General features: G+C 35.6%; 1 protein-coding gene across 1 annotated transcript; it reads left to right on the top strand.

Annotated features, from left to right (window-relative positions):
• The first annotated feature begins 2,819 nt into the window (after positions 1–2,819).
• LOC107778101 (patatin-like protein 3) lies at positions 2,820–13,467 on the top strand. The gene is made up of 5 exons (XM_016598298.2): positions 2,820–3,264; positions 3,557–3,922; positions 4,126–4,287; positions 12,537–12,836; positions 12,991–13,467. The coding sequence occupies exons 1-5, from the start codon at positions 3,079–3,081 to the stop codon at positions 13,213–13,215; spliced, it is 1,239 nt and encodes a 412-aa protein (XP_016453784.1). The 5' UTR covers positions 2,820–3,078; the 3' UTR covers positions 13,216–13,467.
• The last annotated feature ends 3,868 nt before the right edge of the window (positions 13,468–17,335 follow it).

Genomic DNA, 17,335 nt, shown 5'->3' with positions numbered 1-17,335 from the left:
TCACTGGTAATATATATGTCGGCGACAAATAGTACGCTCTCCGTGTTTTGCCTACTCATTTTGTTAATTTCTAGCCATCTCTTCGCCCAAACACCTTATTCCGTTTGATTTCAACTACCTCAATCGCCATCTCTGTTGAAACCTCTTTCCCACCAAGCCCATTGACATAGACCAAACAAATCAGAAATGACATTTCACCCTTGCGGCTTATTTTTTCTTTTCTTAGAAAAAGAAAAAGAGGAGCATTGACTAGATCTTAAAGTTTGTAATAGTGACCTTAGCCATAAACCACCATCAATCTCTTCGTTGACAAAAAACATACTCCAAAAAGAAACTTCAAACATTTAAATGTGAAGAAGAGAGCCTTTTTTTTTTTGCCGCCAAAACATCGTCACAAAATTAATATCACCATCAGAGTGATGACTAGATTGGAGACGATTTCCTTCTACCGAAAATCGAGTTGTGAGTTACCTTCTTCTCTCTAGATCCTTATACTCAATTAAGAAAAAGTTGTAATTCCTTTTCAACGAAAGGTTAATAAGGGAAAGAATGGAGAGGGGACGGAGGGGAAAGGTTGGGTCGAGGGATGAGATGAGAAACGGAAAGAATGGGGGAAAGGGGGTGGGAGGAAGGAAGTGTTGGGATCTTAATTTTTATTTTTTATTCTTTGTTATATTTTGTTATTATTTATATATTTTTATTTATTTTAATATTTTTCTATCAAAATTACTATATTCACGCGCCATTTAAATGTGATTTGCACATAGTTTGGCCATGTCAATAATTTTTCTTTCACATATGCATGGTCAATAGGCGTTTATTACTCCTCATTCTGTGAAGTAGAGGTGCTAAACGGGAAAACTCATACGTTTATTTACTGGGTTAGTAATCCGGTGCAATTTTAAATGGACAGAAGACCATTTTGCCATTTAAAATTTTTAATAATAGATTACTGTGAGGCTTACACTGAGAACTTCTGCTTGCTATAGTTCTGATCGATATACTATATATATGTGCTAACAAATACATTAATTATGCAAATTTTAAATTTCAAATTCAATTACTAGCACCTGAAAGTATTGCATGTCTTAAACTCTCAAATTCAAAAAGTTCATTGAATTTGCCTGTTACAAGATAGTGGTGTATATATAAACTTATAAGGACAAGGATATAAGCTTTATGTTCACGGGACTGCATAAATTTGTGTCTTGTTGGCTTTTGATTAAAATAAAAAGGATAGTGTAAACGTGTCATTTCATGAAGAATTAGGCCTCTCCAGATTCCAAGTTGTCATTCTTCTGTCTTACTGATATAGTTTGGTCTAGTCATGTCTTTATCTATTTATTCAGTCCAATTACAGCTAAATGGATACAGATATTGCGCTTCAAACAAGAATCATTGTCGGTATAGACTTATAATCAAATAGATCTTTAAGATGAAACTCACCAACTAATATTTAACGAATATAAACTCCACCATGTACCACGTTTGACAATTTATTTTTATTTTCTTAATGTTGTTAACCATTGATAATTGGACCCCAACCAAAAGGAAGCAAGATGTCATTTTCATTAGAATTTCTCTCCACATATTAAGGTTTTGGTTTTCACCGTAATTGATTTGGTTTGGTTTGGTTTTAACTAAAAAAAGTCAAATCGAAACCAAACCAACCCGACATTATATTTATACAAATTTAAAAAATATTTTACTCATATGAATATTTATTGTAATATAATTTATAAATATTTGTTAAACTTGTTCATAGTTTTATCTTTAAAAGTATTATTTAAAGTTTGGTCTTAACATTCTTGAATGGTCCAATAAATTTTATAGCCCATAAAAGTAATAAGTCAAATAAAGTTCAAATCAATACTAATGCTAATAAAGGAAATTCAATTCAACACTAGGAATGACAATAGTATTGAATATCTACTTTTTAGTTTTGCATTGATTTATAATGAACATGTATTACCTAGTTTATCTTTTTTTTTATGCTTAGTTGTGTAATTAATAGTACTTATTAATTATATTTATTTTAGCACGGCCTATATAGTATTTTTAGATTATTTTAATTTTTATTATGGTGTATTAATTAGTAATATTTTCTTTGTGCGATTTTATTATCTATGTTATTTAATATTTTAGTACAATATTATGACTCATCTCACATTATTATTTTATTTTTTTGAAAAATACATTATATAGTTGTATCCTACTAGGACTAAAATAAATATTTGGAGCATAAGTTACATATTTTGTGCTACTTATTTTACTGAAAAATACAACGAAAATCCGAAAAAACCAAAAAAATCCGATCCGAGATTGAAAAACCCGACTTTATTGGTTTGGTTTATAAATTTAAAAATCCGACACCATTGATTTGGTTTGGTAATTGAAAAATTCGAACCAACCCGACCTATGTACACTCCTAGTTGTCTGTATTGTAAAAGGCCGGGGGTAATTTATTTACCAAAAAATTAAATAAATAAATGACTAAGAAAATACCATATGTTGCCCTTTTAATTTAACGACGAGAAGTAATGTGTCTTGGTTGGTTAGAGGTTCAACTTCTTTCTCTCCTATTTTTTAGCCACAATGGTTGGTTAGAGGTTCAACTTCTTTCTCTCCTATTTTTTAGCCACAACTTGGCCAAAATATGAGATCCGACACACAATCTTATCATATTTGAGTCCGAGTTTACTCCATGCACTTGGAACAACCATCCATATATCCATCTTTTATGGACTGTTGAAACTGTTTGAGATTGAAGTTAACCATTTTGGAAAATTTAAAAGACTTAAGTCACGTGAAGCCAATGAAGGAGCAAATCACGGGTATGGAAGATATTTAAAATCAAGACGTACGACAAAAGAGGATTAAATCATATGTGAAGGTCCCCATAAAGTTCATATTGCCACTCAAAAGTCCAAACAAGAGACAAGTTTCATTGACAACTGCACAGCTAAAGAACATGCCATTAATTTGCTTTCCTTTTTCTAACTTTGCTTATATCTTTCAATTATAAGAAACATATATATCCTAAACTTCCACTCCACTATAGAACTTTGATAGTACATTATGGGAAGGTTATTATTCTTAGTTTCACTAACTTTGTTAGTGACCATTCAAGTTGTACAACCTCCAATATTTGTTTGTGCTGCTACCAAAGGAAAGAATTTTATAACAGTTTTGAGCATTGACGGGGGTGGAATCAGAGGCATTATTCCAGGAACCCTTCTTGCCTTTCTTGAATCCAAGCTTCAGGTTCTTTATTTAGCACTGTGTTAGCTACTTTTTTTCACCTCATTTTTGGTAAATTATATTGGACTTACGTTAATTGGTTAGTATTACTTAAAAATGCTAGCACATTGACCCAAGTTGTAAACAAAATATAAGGCCAATCACAATTTAATTATGCGTGTGGAGGCTCATTAATCATTGGTCTGTGATATATAGACACTCTTTAGCCAATCCTATGATCCATCCTCATCTTTATCGTGGAATGATACAATTCTTTAACCTTAACCCAAAATTATATTTATGTTGGGTTTAATAGGAGGTTGATGGACGAAATGCAAGGATTATAGACTATTTTGATGTAGTAGCAGGAACAAGCACAGGTGGATTAATTACTACTATGCTCACAGCTCCAAACAGAGATAATCGCCCTTTATATGCAGCTAAAGATATTTCCAACTTCTATATGGAACACTGCCCTCACATCTTTCCCGCAAACCGCCGTAACAGCTTCGTGCATAGGATATTCAATTTGTTTGGAGGACCAAAGTACGATGGCAACTACTTAAGATTGTTGCTTGAATCAATATTAGGCAAACTTACTATGAAGCAGACATTGACTCATACTGTCATCCCTGCTTTTGATATCAAGCGCCTTCAACCAATTATCTTCACCACTGTTGATGTATGTTTCTTGTTTCGTACCATAAAAGTCATTTTACATGAAAATTATCTGGCATATGTTTGTTTACTGAAACATGTTTCGGAAAACGATATATAAAGCATTTTCTTCTTAAATGTCGTACCAAACATATACTAGTATATATGATGTTTTATTTTTCTCCCTTATGAACATGATGGGTTATAGTTATTTGAATTTGTGTCTAGGCCAGAGCAAATGTCTCTAAGAATGTTCTATTATCAGACATCTGCCTCAGTACCTCCGCAGCACCAACCTTTTTTCCGGTACACTATTTTGAGACTAGGGATGCTCAAGGGAGAATACGCACATTTGATATGATTGACGGAGGTGTGGCTGCAAATAATCCAGTAAGTAGCCAGTTTGGAAAAAATACTTAACTTACATGTACTAACATCATAAATAATTTTAGTAGCCATTTGGAGAAAAAATATTTAACTTACATACACTAAGAACAAGTTATTCCGGGATTATAAAATATGAATTAAATAATGAATATATTTTTATCGGGAGATATTTGGTTTATTGGACTAAAAATGAGTATATGGAGTATAATATAATTATGTCTTAGGTGTATACTAGATATGTTGTGATAAAATTTTATTTTCAATTTTAACCTTTGATTGTTTAAAAGACTTTGGAGGAAGAGCTTTCGAGAAGGGCATCTTTGTCATTTCAGTATTTATCCTGGGATTAGTTAGTCCCAAAATTATTACCCCCCCTCAATGTGGGATAGAATAATATCCAATTGTGAGATGGATTAATCCCGAAATTGCTAATTCTGAATTTAACAATTCAACAAAACACCGGATAAAATGATCTCGCATCTAATCTCGGGATTATTTTCCCTTATCCCACTTATCAAACAACATCTAACAGAATAAATTTATACTATGTGTATCTTTATCATGTTTTAACTCGATATCTACCTTATTGTTTCATGTTACTGATCTCTTTATTATGATTGGCTACGTATAATTATTTTTGGATGATCTACTGGTATAAATCTTAATTCATATTGTCAGTACCTAGAAGTTAAACTTACAAAAAAATAGATACTCTCATTATTCTATTTTATGTAACACTATTTTTTTATTAGCCCGATCTATAAAGAATGACCCATGCATTTTTATATTCGAATATAATTTAACTTTAATTTTTTTATTTTACTCTTAATAATATACTTTTATTGCCACATAAATCTCATGACATGCTTAAGGCTACAAGTTTCAAAAGGCATATTTTTCTTCTTAAACTCTGTGCCAATCAAATCTTGCCACATAAGTTGAAAACCAACAAAGTCAGGGTTTTCAATCTTGTTTCTTCTCGGATTTTTTATTTTTTTTGGATTTTTAGTTTTTTTCCGGTAAAGTCTTCATAGCGCAAAATATATAACTTGTGCTCCAAATTTTTTTTAGTCCTGGTAAAATACAATTATATAATATATTTTTAAGAAAGTAACACAATAATATGAGATACGTCATAGCATTATACTAAAATATTTAATAACAACGATAATAAAATTGCATAAAGCAAATATTGCTAATTAATAAGTCATAATAAAAATTAACATAATCTAAAAATATTATATAGTTCATGCTAAAATAAGTATACCTAATAAGTACTATTAAATTACATTACTAAGCACCAAAGAAAAAAATAAACTATGTTATGCATTTTCATTATAAACCAATGTAAAACTAAAAAATAGATATCTGACGAGCGCAAAACACAACACGAAATTGATGCTCACTAGTCAAATATAGTAAAGTTTAATTATCGTCTCCACGGGGATTGGATTTAAATAATGTTCAAGTAATTTCTAGCTTAATGCTATTCAGAATAATTAACACTTTGATTGGGATGACTTATAACTAAAATTAACTATAAAAACTAAAATAAGTAACAATTGATCACAGAAAGACAAGAGTTGAGCAACACCGAAATAATCAATGGGAGAAATAAGGGTCGTGACATGATAGGTGCAAGATAGTTATTTGTGATCCAATTCTAATTAATTCACTCTAATGTTCTAATGATTCTCACGAATTCACTCGATGATTAGTTCAAACGTGGAGCCAAGACACCTCTCTCGATTAAATCTTAACTCTACGAGGTGAACTAATATAAGCACTATAAAAATATGCAAGCATGCGTTAATGGATTAATCTTAAGAAAAACGTCTCTCGAATATTCTCCTAACTTGATTTAATCAACAATTCAACAAGCTCTTTCGATTACTTAAGAAAATCACTGAATTAAACCAAACAACATAATTCAAAGATAATCACCACAATATTACTCTTTCGATTAAATAAACATGTGAATAAAGTTGTAATAATTCAAAGCTCCATAAACGAATTGAAGCAAAGAACTAGAGTTAAAATTCACAAATATCATCAAAATACCATATCCGTCAAACTCTAAGGGAAACTACTTCATAATCATAGAGGAAGTTATCAAAAATATAATGAAAGAGTAAGAAAATATCAATCTAACGTTACAATCCAAACTCCCGTATTGAATTTATGGAAAGATGATGAAATCTTGTGTCTTGTAGCCTCCAATGCTCTCCAAAAGCTTCCAAGGTCAAAAGTCCTCTAAAAATCATCTTTTTGGTGTATTTATACCATGTAGGAACGGGACCGAACGAAACTACCCTTTCCAAGCCGAAACAGAAAAAATACTCGGAGAATTTTGTACACGCGCGTCGCGCCTAGCACCGCACCACGCGCTGTGGTAGTGAGGAAGTTCAAAGAGTAGATTCTGACAGGCAGCGTTAATTTACACTGTCGCGCCGCCCCACGCGGTGCGGCAGTTTTAGTTTTCCAGAGTAATTCATTTTCTTCACTTTTTGACATCCAAACTTGGCTCCCGACCCCCGAAGGCGATCCCGATTTAATTCCTTAGACTTTAACTCAGACATCAAAGCTCCACATTATTCGATTTAGCTTCAAATTATCTTTTTAACTTGGAATCACTTCTTATAAGGCATTAAACACACAATAAGTGCAATTCACTATCATCTAAGCTCAAACAAAAATAAAATGCAGTAATTAGAGTGAAAACTATGACTAAAACACGAGTTTCTAACCTACCATCAATACTTCACAATTAAACCATTGCTCGTCCTCGACCAATCAAACTGCACTTCACATAGAGACGACCTTCTCATCAGACAACTTCCCTAACGCATCATGCCAAGAATATTTAAAGTAGACTAGGTACCCTATCATAACATCCTAGCCTCAAGACTCGACTCAAAAACACCACGTATTTTCCAAAAACTTGCTCACTTATTCTGACACAGAGGCTAAAGACATAACCTTTCCTTTGCAAATCATGTTCCCTCACACCAAAGATAGAGAGTAGTTCCACACACAATAAAATTCAAGAACAAATACGAACTCAAGATAGAAAGAATTTACTTACTCTCAAAATTAAAATTCATGTGCCACAGAAGACGCACCATATGCTTGCCCGTAGTGTAATACTCTACTAATTGAGCTCATTCAGTCAAAGATCAAGTAGGTCTTTATTTTGGTATTAATGTAGGCAGCAGGACAGGTAGGATACATTTAGATATAGTGACTACACTTCCCTAAGAACTTTAATACATATACATTAACACATTAAACTCCAGACTTGTGTCAAATCAAACCCCAATATTCACACACAATAACATGAAGCTCCCAATATCTTTAAGCACAAACACGACGAGAACTACCACTAGTAAGGAATCAAAGTTTTTCTTTTCTAAGTTCTGAATGTTTTTCAAGCAAACTACTTTTTTTCCTTCAATTCTCTACAAGTGGCTCTTACAATTTTTCAAACAATGCACCTTTCTCCTTTTTCAATAGTTCACTCAAAAACCCGATAATACCTCAACTTAGCTTTTAAAAGCTCATAATAATTTCAAGTGCTCATGAGAGGTAAAGGTTCAAATAGATAGTCAATTCAAACAAACAGGGATCAGGCTTGTAGTGTGGTTGCCAAAGAAATAGGATTACATGCTCAACGGGGCTAATTAAGATACACAACAATTAGGCGGGTCATAACATATAATTGGCTCAACAAAAAAATATCTATAGCACTTTTTAGACTGAACAAGACTGCTATTTCTCTTTGCAAATACACGGGGCAAGCTCTAGACATCAACTGACATGCACAGAATATCAACAAAAATCTCACACACACGTTGGCACATAACTCACTTAGGACCGGATCTATCCCGACTCTCTTGTCAAAGCAGTTAAGCAACATTAAAATCAAATATTTTACGGCACTTATACATGAGTCAAGAACTGAGCCTAGGTATCACAACTAAGACACTAACTACTCTCAAGGCATAACAAAGTCAAGAAAAGTCATCTCCATTTAATACCATAGCACAAGAATTCAAATTTTCTAACAAAAAAAACTAACTACACCTGGTTCAAGCAAAACCCTTGGAAAAGAACTGCGGCACAAAGAAAAACAAAGATGAACGAAATTTCTTTTCTTCATCTTTGATCCCTCAAGAAGACGGTCGAGGAAATCTATCATCGGGAAAAGTCAATTTTTTCTTTCTTCAAACAAAACATAAGGAAACAAAACACAATAAAACAAAGACACATGTACATATTTACATCCTACACCCCATACTTTAAATTGTGGCATATTTCTATGACACACAAATAAAAAGCAAGAGGTAAAGAAAACTCTCCTGATTTATCTAGTCGGGGTCTGAATCGAAGTCGGGATCTTCTTTGCACGCCCAAACCAGTGCACACATCCATGACGATAACTTCTTTTCTTCCTTCTTTGGGTACACCCCACACTTATCATGCTTACTCTCTCTAGTTCGCTTCTTTAGGGCCCCCATTGCTCCTTCCATCTTGAAGATCACCCTTTCTTCCCCCACTCTGAGCATGAGCTGCCTTTCTTGAATGTCCAGAATCGCTCTGCCAGTAGCCAAGAAGGGTCTACCTAAAAGGGACCTCTCTATTCTCCTCCACGTTCACTACAATGAAGTCCACTGGGAATACAAACTTATCCACCCGAACTAGCACATCTTCCACTATTCCTTCAGGTATGATTGTGTTCTGATCCGCCAGCTGCAAGGACACAGGTATCGACCTAATTTCTCCAAGCTCTCCCTCTAATTTCTTGAAAATAGACAAAGGCATAACATTAATAGAAGCACTTGAATCACACAAAGATTTTTCAACTTAGTACTTCCTAACGAGCAAGGTATAGTAAAACTCCCTGGATCTCCACGCTTTTGAGTGAGCTTATTTTGCAGAATGACACGACAATGCTCTATGAGCCTGACAACTGATGTCTCTTCTACTTTCTTCTTGTTGGACAATATCTCCTTCAAGAACTTAGCATCGACTGGCATATGTGAAAGCACCTCTGTGAAAGGTATATTCGCATGCACCTGCCTGAGCACTTCTAGAAAGCGCCCAAATTATTTGTCCAGCTTCTCTTTTCTCTTCTTATGAGGGAAAGGTAAATGAGGCATATATTTACTCTCTTCAGTCTCCTCATTTATTGCATTCTCATCTTTCTTCTTATTCTGAGCTCTAGTCTTCCCCTTCCTTTTCAGACCACCATCTACCATCACTTCACCCTCTTGAATGTTGCCATTTTTTTGCTCCTCCACAATCTCTACATATCTTTCAATCAACTCATCTCTTTGCTTTGACCTAGGATCCTCCAATACGTTCCCACTCCTCAAAGACACTACATTTATTGTCTCTTTTGGATTTCTTTCAATATCAGCAGAGAGAGTTCCTGAAACCCTCTCATACAATAGATTAGCAAGTTGCCCCACCTGTCTTTCCAAGTTTCGAATGGTTGTGCCCTATTCTGAGATAGCTGCGCCCTGATCTCGGATAGTTGTGCCATGTGTTTCAAGCCTCTCATACGTCTTAATAATTAAGGCCTTCATCATATCTTCCATGCTAGACTAATTAGACTGTGGAGGCTGATATTGCTGCCTCTGGTGATTTTGAAAACCTAGAGCTCCCTGTCCCTGGGGTCTGGAGTTATTCTACTGCCATGCGTTTGCACTACCACCTAGTGAACTCCATGAAAAACCTAGGTGCCTATGCCCCATGGAGTTAAAATTATTGTCACTTTGGTAGTTGCCTCTGTCAAAGCTCCCCACAATATTTACCACTTCATCTGTAGTCGAGGCCTGACACTCATGCGTTCGATGACCCATTCCACAAAAATCACAAACCAAGGATGACTGGCTCTGGGCCTTGGCTAAGGTTAACTTTCTTATCTTTGTGGCCATTGTGTCTAGCTGGGCTTGCACTGATGTGTTAGAATACACTTGTTGTACCCCCAACCTTTTTCCTTCTCTCATTATCCTCTGCAGGCCATTGATTTGCATCTTCAAATAATTCATTCAGAATTGCAACAATCTCCTCAAGAGTTTTCTTCATAAGAGGACCTCCAACTGAGTTGTTTAGCGTCTAAATTCATCTTCATCCAGAGGTCAATTCAGGTTGAATCTTCATCCTCCGTTGTCGTCAACCATTTCATCAGCTCTGAGAGCTTCCTCAGCAACTGCCCGTGCGACTGCTTCCTATTGGGCTGCTTCCTGTACAGCCAAATTAACTACATGCTCACCGCTTTTTGCCATGTTCTCTTGGGTTGAAGATTGCCCCAAGAATTTTTCGGTGAGTTCTTTCTCTTTCCTCAACTGTCGTAGACACTTTTCCACCTCTGGATTGTATGGAATCAATTCTTTGGAAAAAGATCGAGTCATACATCTGAGAAGTTAACTTGTTGGATTTAAACAATGTTCAAGTAATTTCTAGCTTAATACTATTCAGGATGATTGACACTTTGATTGGGATGACTTATAACTAAAATTAACTATGAAAACTAAAACAAGTAACAATTGATCACAGAAAGACAAGAGTTGAGCAACACCAAAATAATCAATGGGAGAAATAAGGGTCATGACAGGATAGGTGCAAGATAACTATATTTGATCTAACTCTAGTTCAATTCATTCTAATGCTCTAATGATTCTCACGAATTCACTCGATGATTAGTTCAAACGTGGAGCCAAGACTCCTCTCTCGATTAAATCTTAACTCTACGAGGTGAACAAATATAAGCACTATGAAAATAGGCAAGCATGCGTTAATGGATTAATCTTAAGGAAAACGTCTCTCGAATATTCTCCTAACTTGATTTAATCACCAATTCAACAAGCTCTTTCGATTACTTAAGAGAATCGCTGAATTAAACCAAACAAAATAATGCGAAGATAATCACCACAATATTTCTCTTTTGATTAAATAAACAGGTGAATAAAGTTGCAACAATTCAAAGCTCCATAAACGAATTCAAGCAAAGAACTAGAGTTAAAATCCACAAATATCAATTAAAACACTATATTCGTCACACCCTAAGGAAAACTACTCTATAATCATGGAGGAAGTCATCACAAATATAATTAAAGCGTAAGAAAACATTCAATCAAACGTTACAATCCAAACTCCTGTATTGAATTTATGGAAAGATGACGAAATCTTGTGTCTTGTAGCCTCCAATGCTCTCCAAAAGCTTTCAAGGTAAAATATTCTCTAAAGTCGTATTTTTGGTGTATTTATACCATATAGGAATGGACCCAGACGAAACTACCCTTTCCAAACCGAAACAGGAAAAATATTCTGAGAATTTTGTACACGCGCGTCGTGCCTAGCGCCGCACCACGCGGTGTGGTAGTGGGGAAGTTCAGAGAGCAGATTATGACATGCAACATCAATTTACGCGGCGCGACAGTGTTAGTTATCCCAAGTAATTCATTTTCTTCACTTTTTGACATCCAGACCTGGCTACCGACCCCCGAACGTGATCCCAGTTTAGTTTCTTGGGCTTTTACATAGACTTCAAAGCTCCACATTATTCGAATTAGCTCCAAATTATCTTTTTAATTCGGAATCACTTCCTGCAAGGCATTAAACACAGAATAAGTGTAATTCATTATCATTTAAGCTCAAACACAAGTAAAATATAGTAATTAGCATGCAAACTATGACTAAAATACGAGTTTCTAGCCTACCATCAATATCCAACACTATCGTCATTCCTGGTATTGAATTGAATTTTTGTTTTGTTAGCATTAGTATGGATTTGAACTTTGTTTGAGTTACTACCTTTATGAGCTATAAAATTTATTTACCATCCAAGAATGTTAAGTCCAAACTTGAAATAATACGTTAAAAGATAAAACTGTGAAAAAGTTTAAGAAATATTTATAAATTACACTACAATAAGTATTTATATGTATAAAATATTTTTAAAAGTTGTATAAATGTACTATCAGATTGGTTTGGTTTCGTTTGACTTTTGTTTAGTTAAAACCAAACCAATTATGGTCTTTTTTTTTTTTTCCAATACCAAAACAAATCAAACCAAACCACAATCAGGTTTTTTTTTCCGGTTTGACACGAATTATTGGTTTGGTACGATTTATCATTTTTTTTTGTACATCCCTAGGAAGTATACATCAAATACTATGAAAAAGTTTTGAGTCATTGACAGTTTTCCATACTAATAAAATTGCACTTTTCTTTAACTCTATTTGCAGACACAAATGGCAATTACACACATTTCAAAAGAAATCATGAGGGGCAAATTTCAGTATGAAGAGATGGAAACAATAGACAGCAAGAAGATGTTGGTTCTATCATTAGGCACAGGTATTGGCAAGCATCAAGGGTATAACGCAGCCTCGGCATCAAAATGGGGTTTACTTGGTTGGGTTTACAACAATGGTCAGACCCCAATATTGGATGTTTATAATGATGCAAGTGCTGATATGGTAGATATACATGTTTCAACTATGTTTCAGACACTTCGCAGTGAAAAGAATTACCTCAGAATTCAGGTATCAAGACTAGACTTTTTCTATAATTTGATCATTAATTATTTAACATAAAGACATTGCTAGTCATTGAACTAATGAGCTATTGCAGCAAAGTTGTAAAACTAAAAGTGTATAACATAAAAATAATATCAGATATCCTTTATATTTTGGACAGGAGGATAATTTGATTGGGGATGCTACATCAATGGATATAGCAACCACAAAAAATATGCAGACACTTGTGCAGATTGGTAACAATCTATTGAAAAAGCCAGTATCAAGGGTCAACTTAGAGACAGGCCAATATGAACCCGTTCAAGGGGAAGGAACAAATGAAGAAGCTCTAATCCGTTTTGCTAAGTTGCTTTCACAAGAAAAGAAGCTTCGATACACCAACTGAAAAGTTTAAGTAGTACTATATAATTTAGGAAATTAAATGCTTAACGAACTTATCATACCACGAATAGTGAGACTTATTTAGCAAAATAATTTTTTTCAGCTTCAATTATTTGAGTTCTTGAATTGGAGGCAAATTATATTTGTAAAATTTCAGTGTAATATGTTGGAGTTTGAATTTTTACATATGAATTTCAACATAATGTGATGGAATTTATAATCTGCTAAAATTCTAACATAATATGTTGGAGTTTTACGCAGGAGTTCCATAATTCAGCATATTATGTTGGTATTTTTCCGTATTTCAGCTAAGGGTGCTTTTATCTAAATTTTATTTCTGCACTAAATAGTGATTATTGTTCAATTATATTATGATATTTTGATGCAATAATTTGCTTTTTTATTAAAAATGTTGGACTGTACCAATAACTTAGAGTTAGGGCTATTTCTTGCCAATAGGTGGATCGAATTGTGGGTGGAATTCAAAAATAGCTAGATTTACAAGTGATAATTGAAAAATAGCCACAGTTTCAAAAGTAATCAAAATTTAGCCACTTTTTATGTAAGGATAAATCTGAACGAAAACACTATTCAAAATTCGGAAAATATCATGTCGTTCGGCAGTTTGAGGCTATGAGCAGATTCACTTCAGGTATAATGACTTGTACCCATGGTCGGGATTAAATTTCAGGAAGTTCGGAGTTGAATTGGAAAGCAAATTCTCATTTCGAAAGCTAAAATTGACTAAGATTGGATTTTAGAGTAAACTGCCTTGGAATCGGGATTTGAAGGTTCCAGCAGGTTCGCATGATGATTTTGGACTTGGACGTATGTCCGGATCGAATTTTTGATGATCCGGGAGCGTTTCGACACCTATTGTGGAAGTTAGCACTTTGGAAGAATTTCATGAATTTGGGGTGGAGGTGAATTTTATGTTATCGATGTCCGTTTGGGATTTCGAGTCCGGGAATGGCTCTGTTTGGTGATTCTGGTGTTGGGAGCACGTTCGGAAGTGGATTCGGAGGTCCGTAGGTCATTTTAGAGTCATTTGGCTAAAGTTAGAAATTTGAAGGTTTTTGACAAGTTTGACCGGAAGTGGACTTTTTGATATCGGGGTCGGAATCCGATTCCGGAAGTTGGAGTAGGTCCGTAATATCAAACGTGACTTGTGTGCAAAATTTGAGGGCAACCGGGCGTGATTTGATAGGTTTCAGCATCGAATGAGGAAGTTTGAAATTCTAAAGTTCATTAAGCTTGGAATGGGGTGTGATTCATGAATTCAACATTGTTTGATGTAATTTGAAGGCTCGACTAAGTTCGTAATATGTTTTGGGACGTGTTGGTATAATTGGTTAAGGTCCCGAGGGCCCCAGGTGGATTTCAGGTGGTTAACGGATCGAATTTGGAATTTGAAGAAGGGCTGAAGCAGTTGAGCATCTGGTATAAACGCACCTGCGTGAAGAGGGCCGCAGGTACGAGCCCGTAGGTACGGGAAAATGGATCGCAGAAGCGGAAGGGGCAGGCAGCTGAGAACCGCAGGAGCGGAAAGATTTGCGCACCTACAAAGGCGCATGTGCGAAGAGAGTAGCGCAGATGCGAGAATGTTGGGCCGAGCTGGAGCCGCACCTGTGATGGGATTTCCACAGGTGCGGGACCGCAGATGCAGCCAAGGCACCACAGGTGCGAACGTCGGGGCTGGGCAGTGTGTTCTTTAAAAATGAGGGCTTGGCTCATTTTCACCCCATTTTCTCCATGAGAGCTGGTCTTGGAACGAGTTTAGAGCTCATTCTTCGTCATCAATGCCAAGGTAAGTGATTTCTACTTATTATAAGTTAAATACATGATTTGTATAAGGATTTATGATTTGTATAAGGATTTAAACATGGAAATTAGTATAAATTGTGGGAATTTTGGTAGAAGACCTAGAATTTGGTATTTTTGGATTTTGACCACGAAATTGGGCATGGAATTGAGTATAAACTATATATTTGAGTTCGTGAGGTTATGGGTAAAGTTTATCTTCGAAAACGTTTTGGAATCCGGGCACGTGGGCCCGAGAGTGATTTTTATCGACTTTTCGATCGGGGTTAGAAATTGTTATAAATTGGATTATATTGAGTATTTGAGTATATATTAACGGGTTTGCATAATCATTGGCTAGTTTTGGAACGTTGTGCATCGATTCAAGTTGTTTGAAGGGCTCGGAAGTCGGTTATGGAACTTCGGAGCGAGGTAAGTCTCCTTTCTAACCTTGTAAGAGGGAATTAACCCCATAAGTGAAATAAATTATTATGTGCTTCAATTTGTGGGGACTACGTACGCACGATGTGACGAGAATCCGTACGTAGCTGCTAACTATGCCTATGTTCGGGTAGTTTTAGGCTTACATCATGTCTTGTTGCTATTGTTGTTGAATTTATGTTTATTGTTTGCCTTGAAAGGAAGCGAGATTGAGTTACCTTATTAAATATTTCGAAGGGAGTTGAAAATGAGGAAAAGTTGGGAACTTAAAGGTTTTCATTTGAACTTCTCATTTTTTGAAAAGAATTGAGGAACACCATAATAACTTAAGAAATCTATGTATAACCACGTCGCATGTGTGTTTCGTGAGCGAGGTAATTTTCTTAAAAAGCTACAAACTGAATTTTCCTTGTTTTGAAAAGAATCAAGAAAGAGATATGATTTTAATGTTAAATTTATATTTGATCGCGTCGCAAGTATGATCCGTGAGCGGGGTGATTCCTTAAATTTTTGTTTGACCGCATCACACGTATGATTCGCGAGCGGGGTATTTTCTATTACTCTTATGGGATCGGGCTGTTCGCCTCGGCAGGATTTATGTACCACACTCTCATGGGAGCGGGCCGTTCGCCTCGGCAGGTTAATAGATGCATCTATGGTTCGTGTCGTTCGACCCTCGGCAGTGCACAATTTACTTTTATGTTGGATCGAGCCGTACGCCTCGGCATTTCCTATATATATTATCCTTATGGAATCGTGCATAACATTTGGCAAGAAGCCAATGTATCCGAGTGTTTTTCCCTGATTTGGATTATGACAACCTCTTTGATGAAATCCACTATATCTATACATATGCTCCGGTTACGGAGGGGACTTGCTTGTTGAGAGCTTGAGTAAATTGTAAAGAGGAAAATTGTACTACGTATTATATACTTGTTTGTCTCATATTCATTCATTTCTTTACTGTACCTGATATTATTAGACCACTAGTAAGTGTCGAAGTCGACCCCTTGTCACTACTTCTTCGGGGTTAGGCGGGATACTTACTGGGTACGCATTGATTTATGTACTCATGCTACACTTGCTGCATATTTTTGTGCAGGTACACATATGTTTAGCGGACTTGTGGGTGCAGAGGCGCGATTATGGCGGGGACTTAAGTGAGCTACATTCTATACGACGCACCGCAGCCAACAAAGTCTCCTTCAGAGTATTGTATTTTCTTTCCTGTCCAAGTTGTATTCCGGACAGTTATTGTATTTTATTTTAAATTTCTAGAAAAGGCTCATGCACCTATGACACCGGGTTCTGGGATGATTATAGGATGTTCACTATTGGAATTGGAAAATATTATTATTTATTATGTAAATTCATCTTTTACTAAATAAATTAAAGTAAATTTACGATTTCAAAAAATATTAAAATGAGGATTTAATTAAGTATTTATTGTTGGCTTGCCTGACAGTGGAGTCCGGCGCCATCACGACCTTTATGGATTTTGGGTCGTGACAACATGGTATCAGAGTACTAGGTTCACTTAGGTCTCACGAGTCATGAGCGAATCTAGTAGAGTCTTGCGGATCAGTACGGAGACATCTGTACTTATCTTCGAGAGGCTACAGGACTGTTAGGAGCACTTCCCTTCTTGATTCCTCATTGTGCGATTTGATTCCTTTGAGTCTTATGCCTTCATTTCTTTCCCACTCAATCTTATGCAACGTGAATCGCTGGTTATAAATCGGGAATTGAGGAATTGTAATGGTACTACAGATGTGGTGCGGGATGTTTCTCCCTGCGTAGTTGATTGGGCTATTGTCGTCACCTTGTGGAAGGATATTCTGTCAATTCAGCTTAGTAGCTGTACTTCTGAGAGCTTTGAGGCT

This window comes from Nicotiana tabacum, chromosome 14 (assembly GCF_000715075.1).
Source record: "Nicotiana tabacum cultivar K326 chromosome 14, ASM71507v2, whole genome shotgun sequence".
Lineage (NCBI taxonomy): Eukaryota > Viridiplantae > Streptophyta > Magnoliopsida > Solanales > Solanaceae > Nicotiana > Nicotiana tabacum.
This window is presented reverse-complemented; position numbering and strand designations above follow the sequence as displayed.

Bases quoted from the DNA above. Each gene is read 5' to 3' on its own strand.
- LOC107778101 (XM_016598298.2), top strand. From the start codon at position 3,079: ATGGGAAGGTTATTATTCTTAGTTTCACTAACTTTGTTAGTGACCATT. The intron at 3,923-4,125 runs GTATGTTTCTTG...ATTTGTGTCTAG, and splicing joins TTATCTTCACCACTGTTGAT to GCCAGAGCAAATGTCTCTAA. The intron at 4,288-12,536 runs GTAAGTAGCCAG...CTCTATTTGCAG, and splicing joins GTGTGGCTGCAAATAATCCA to ACACAAATGGCAATTACACA.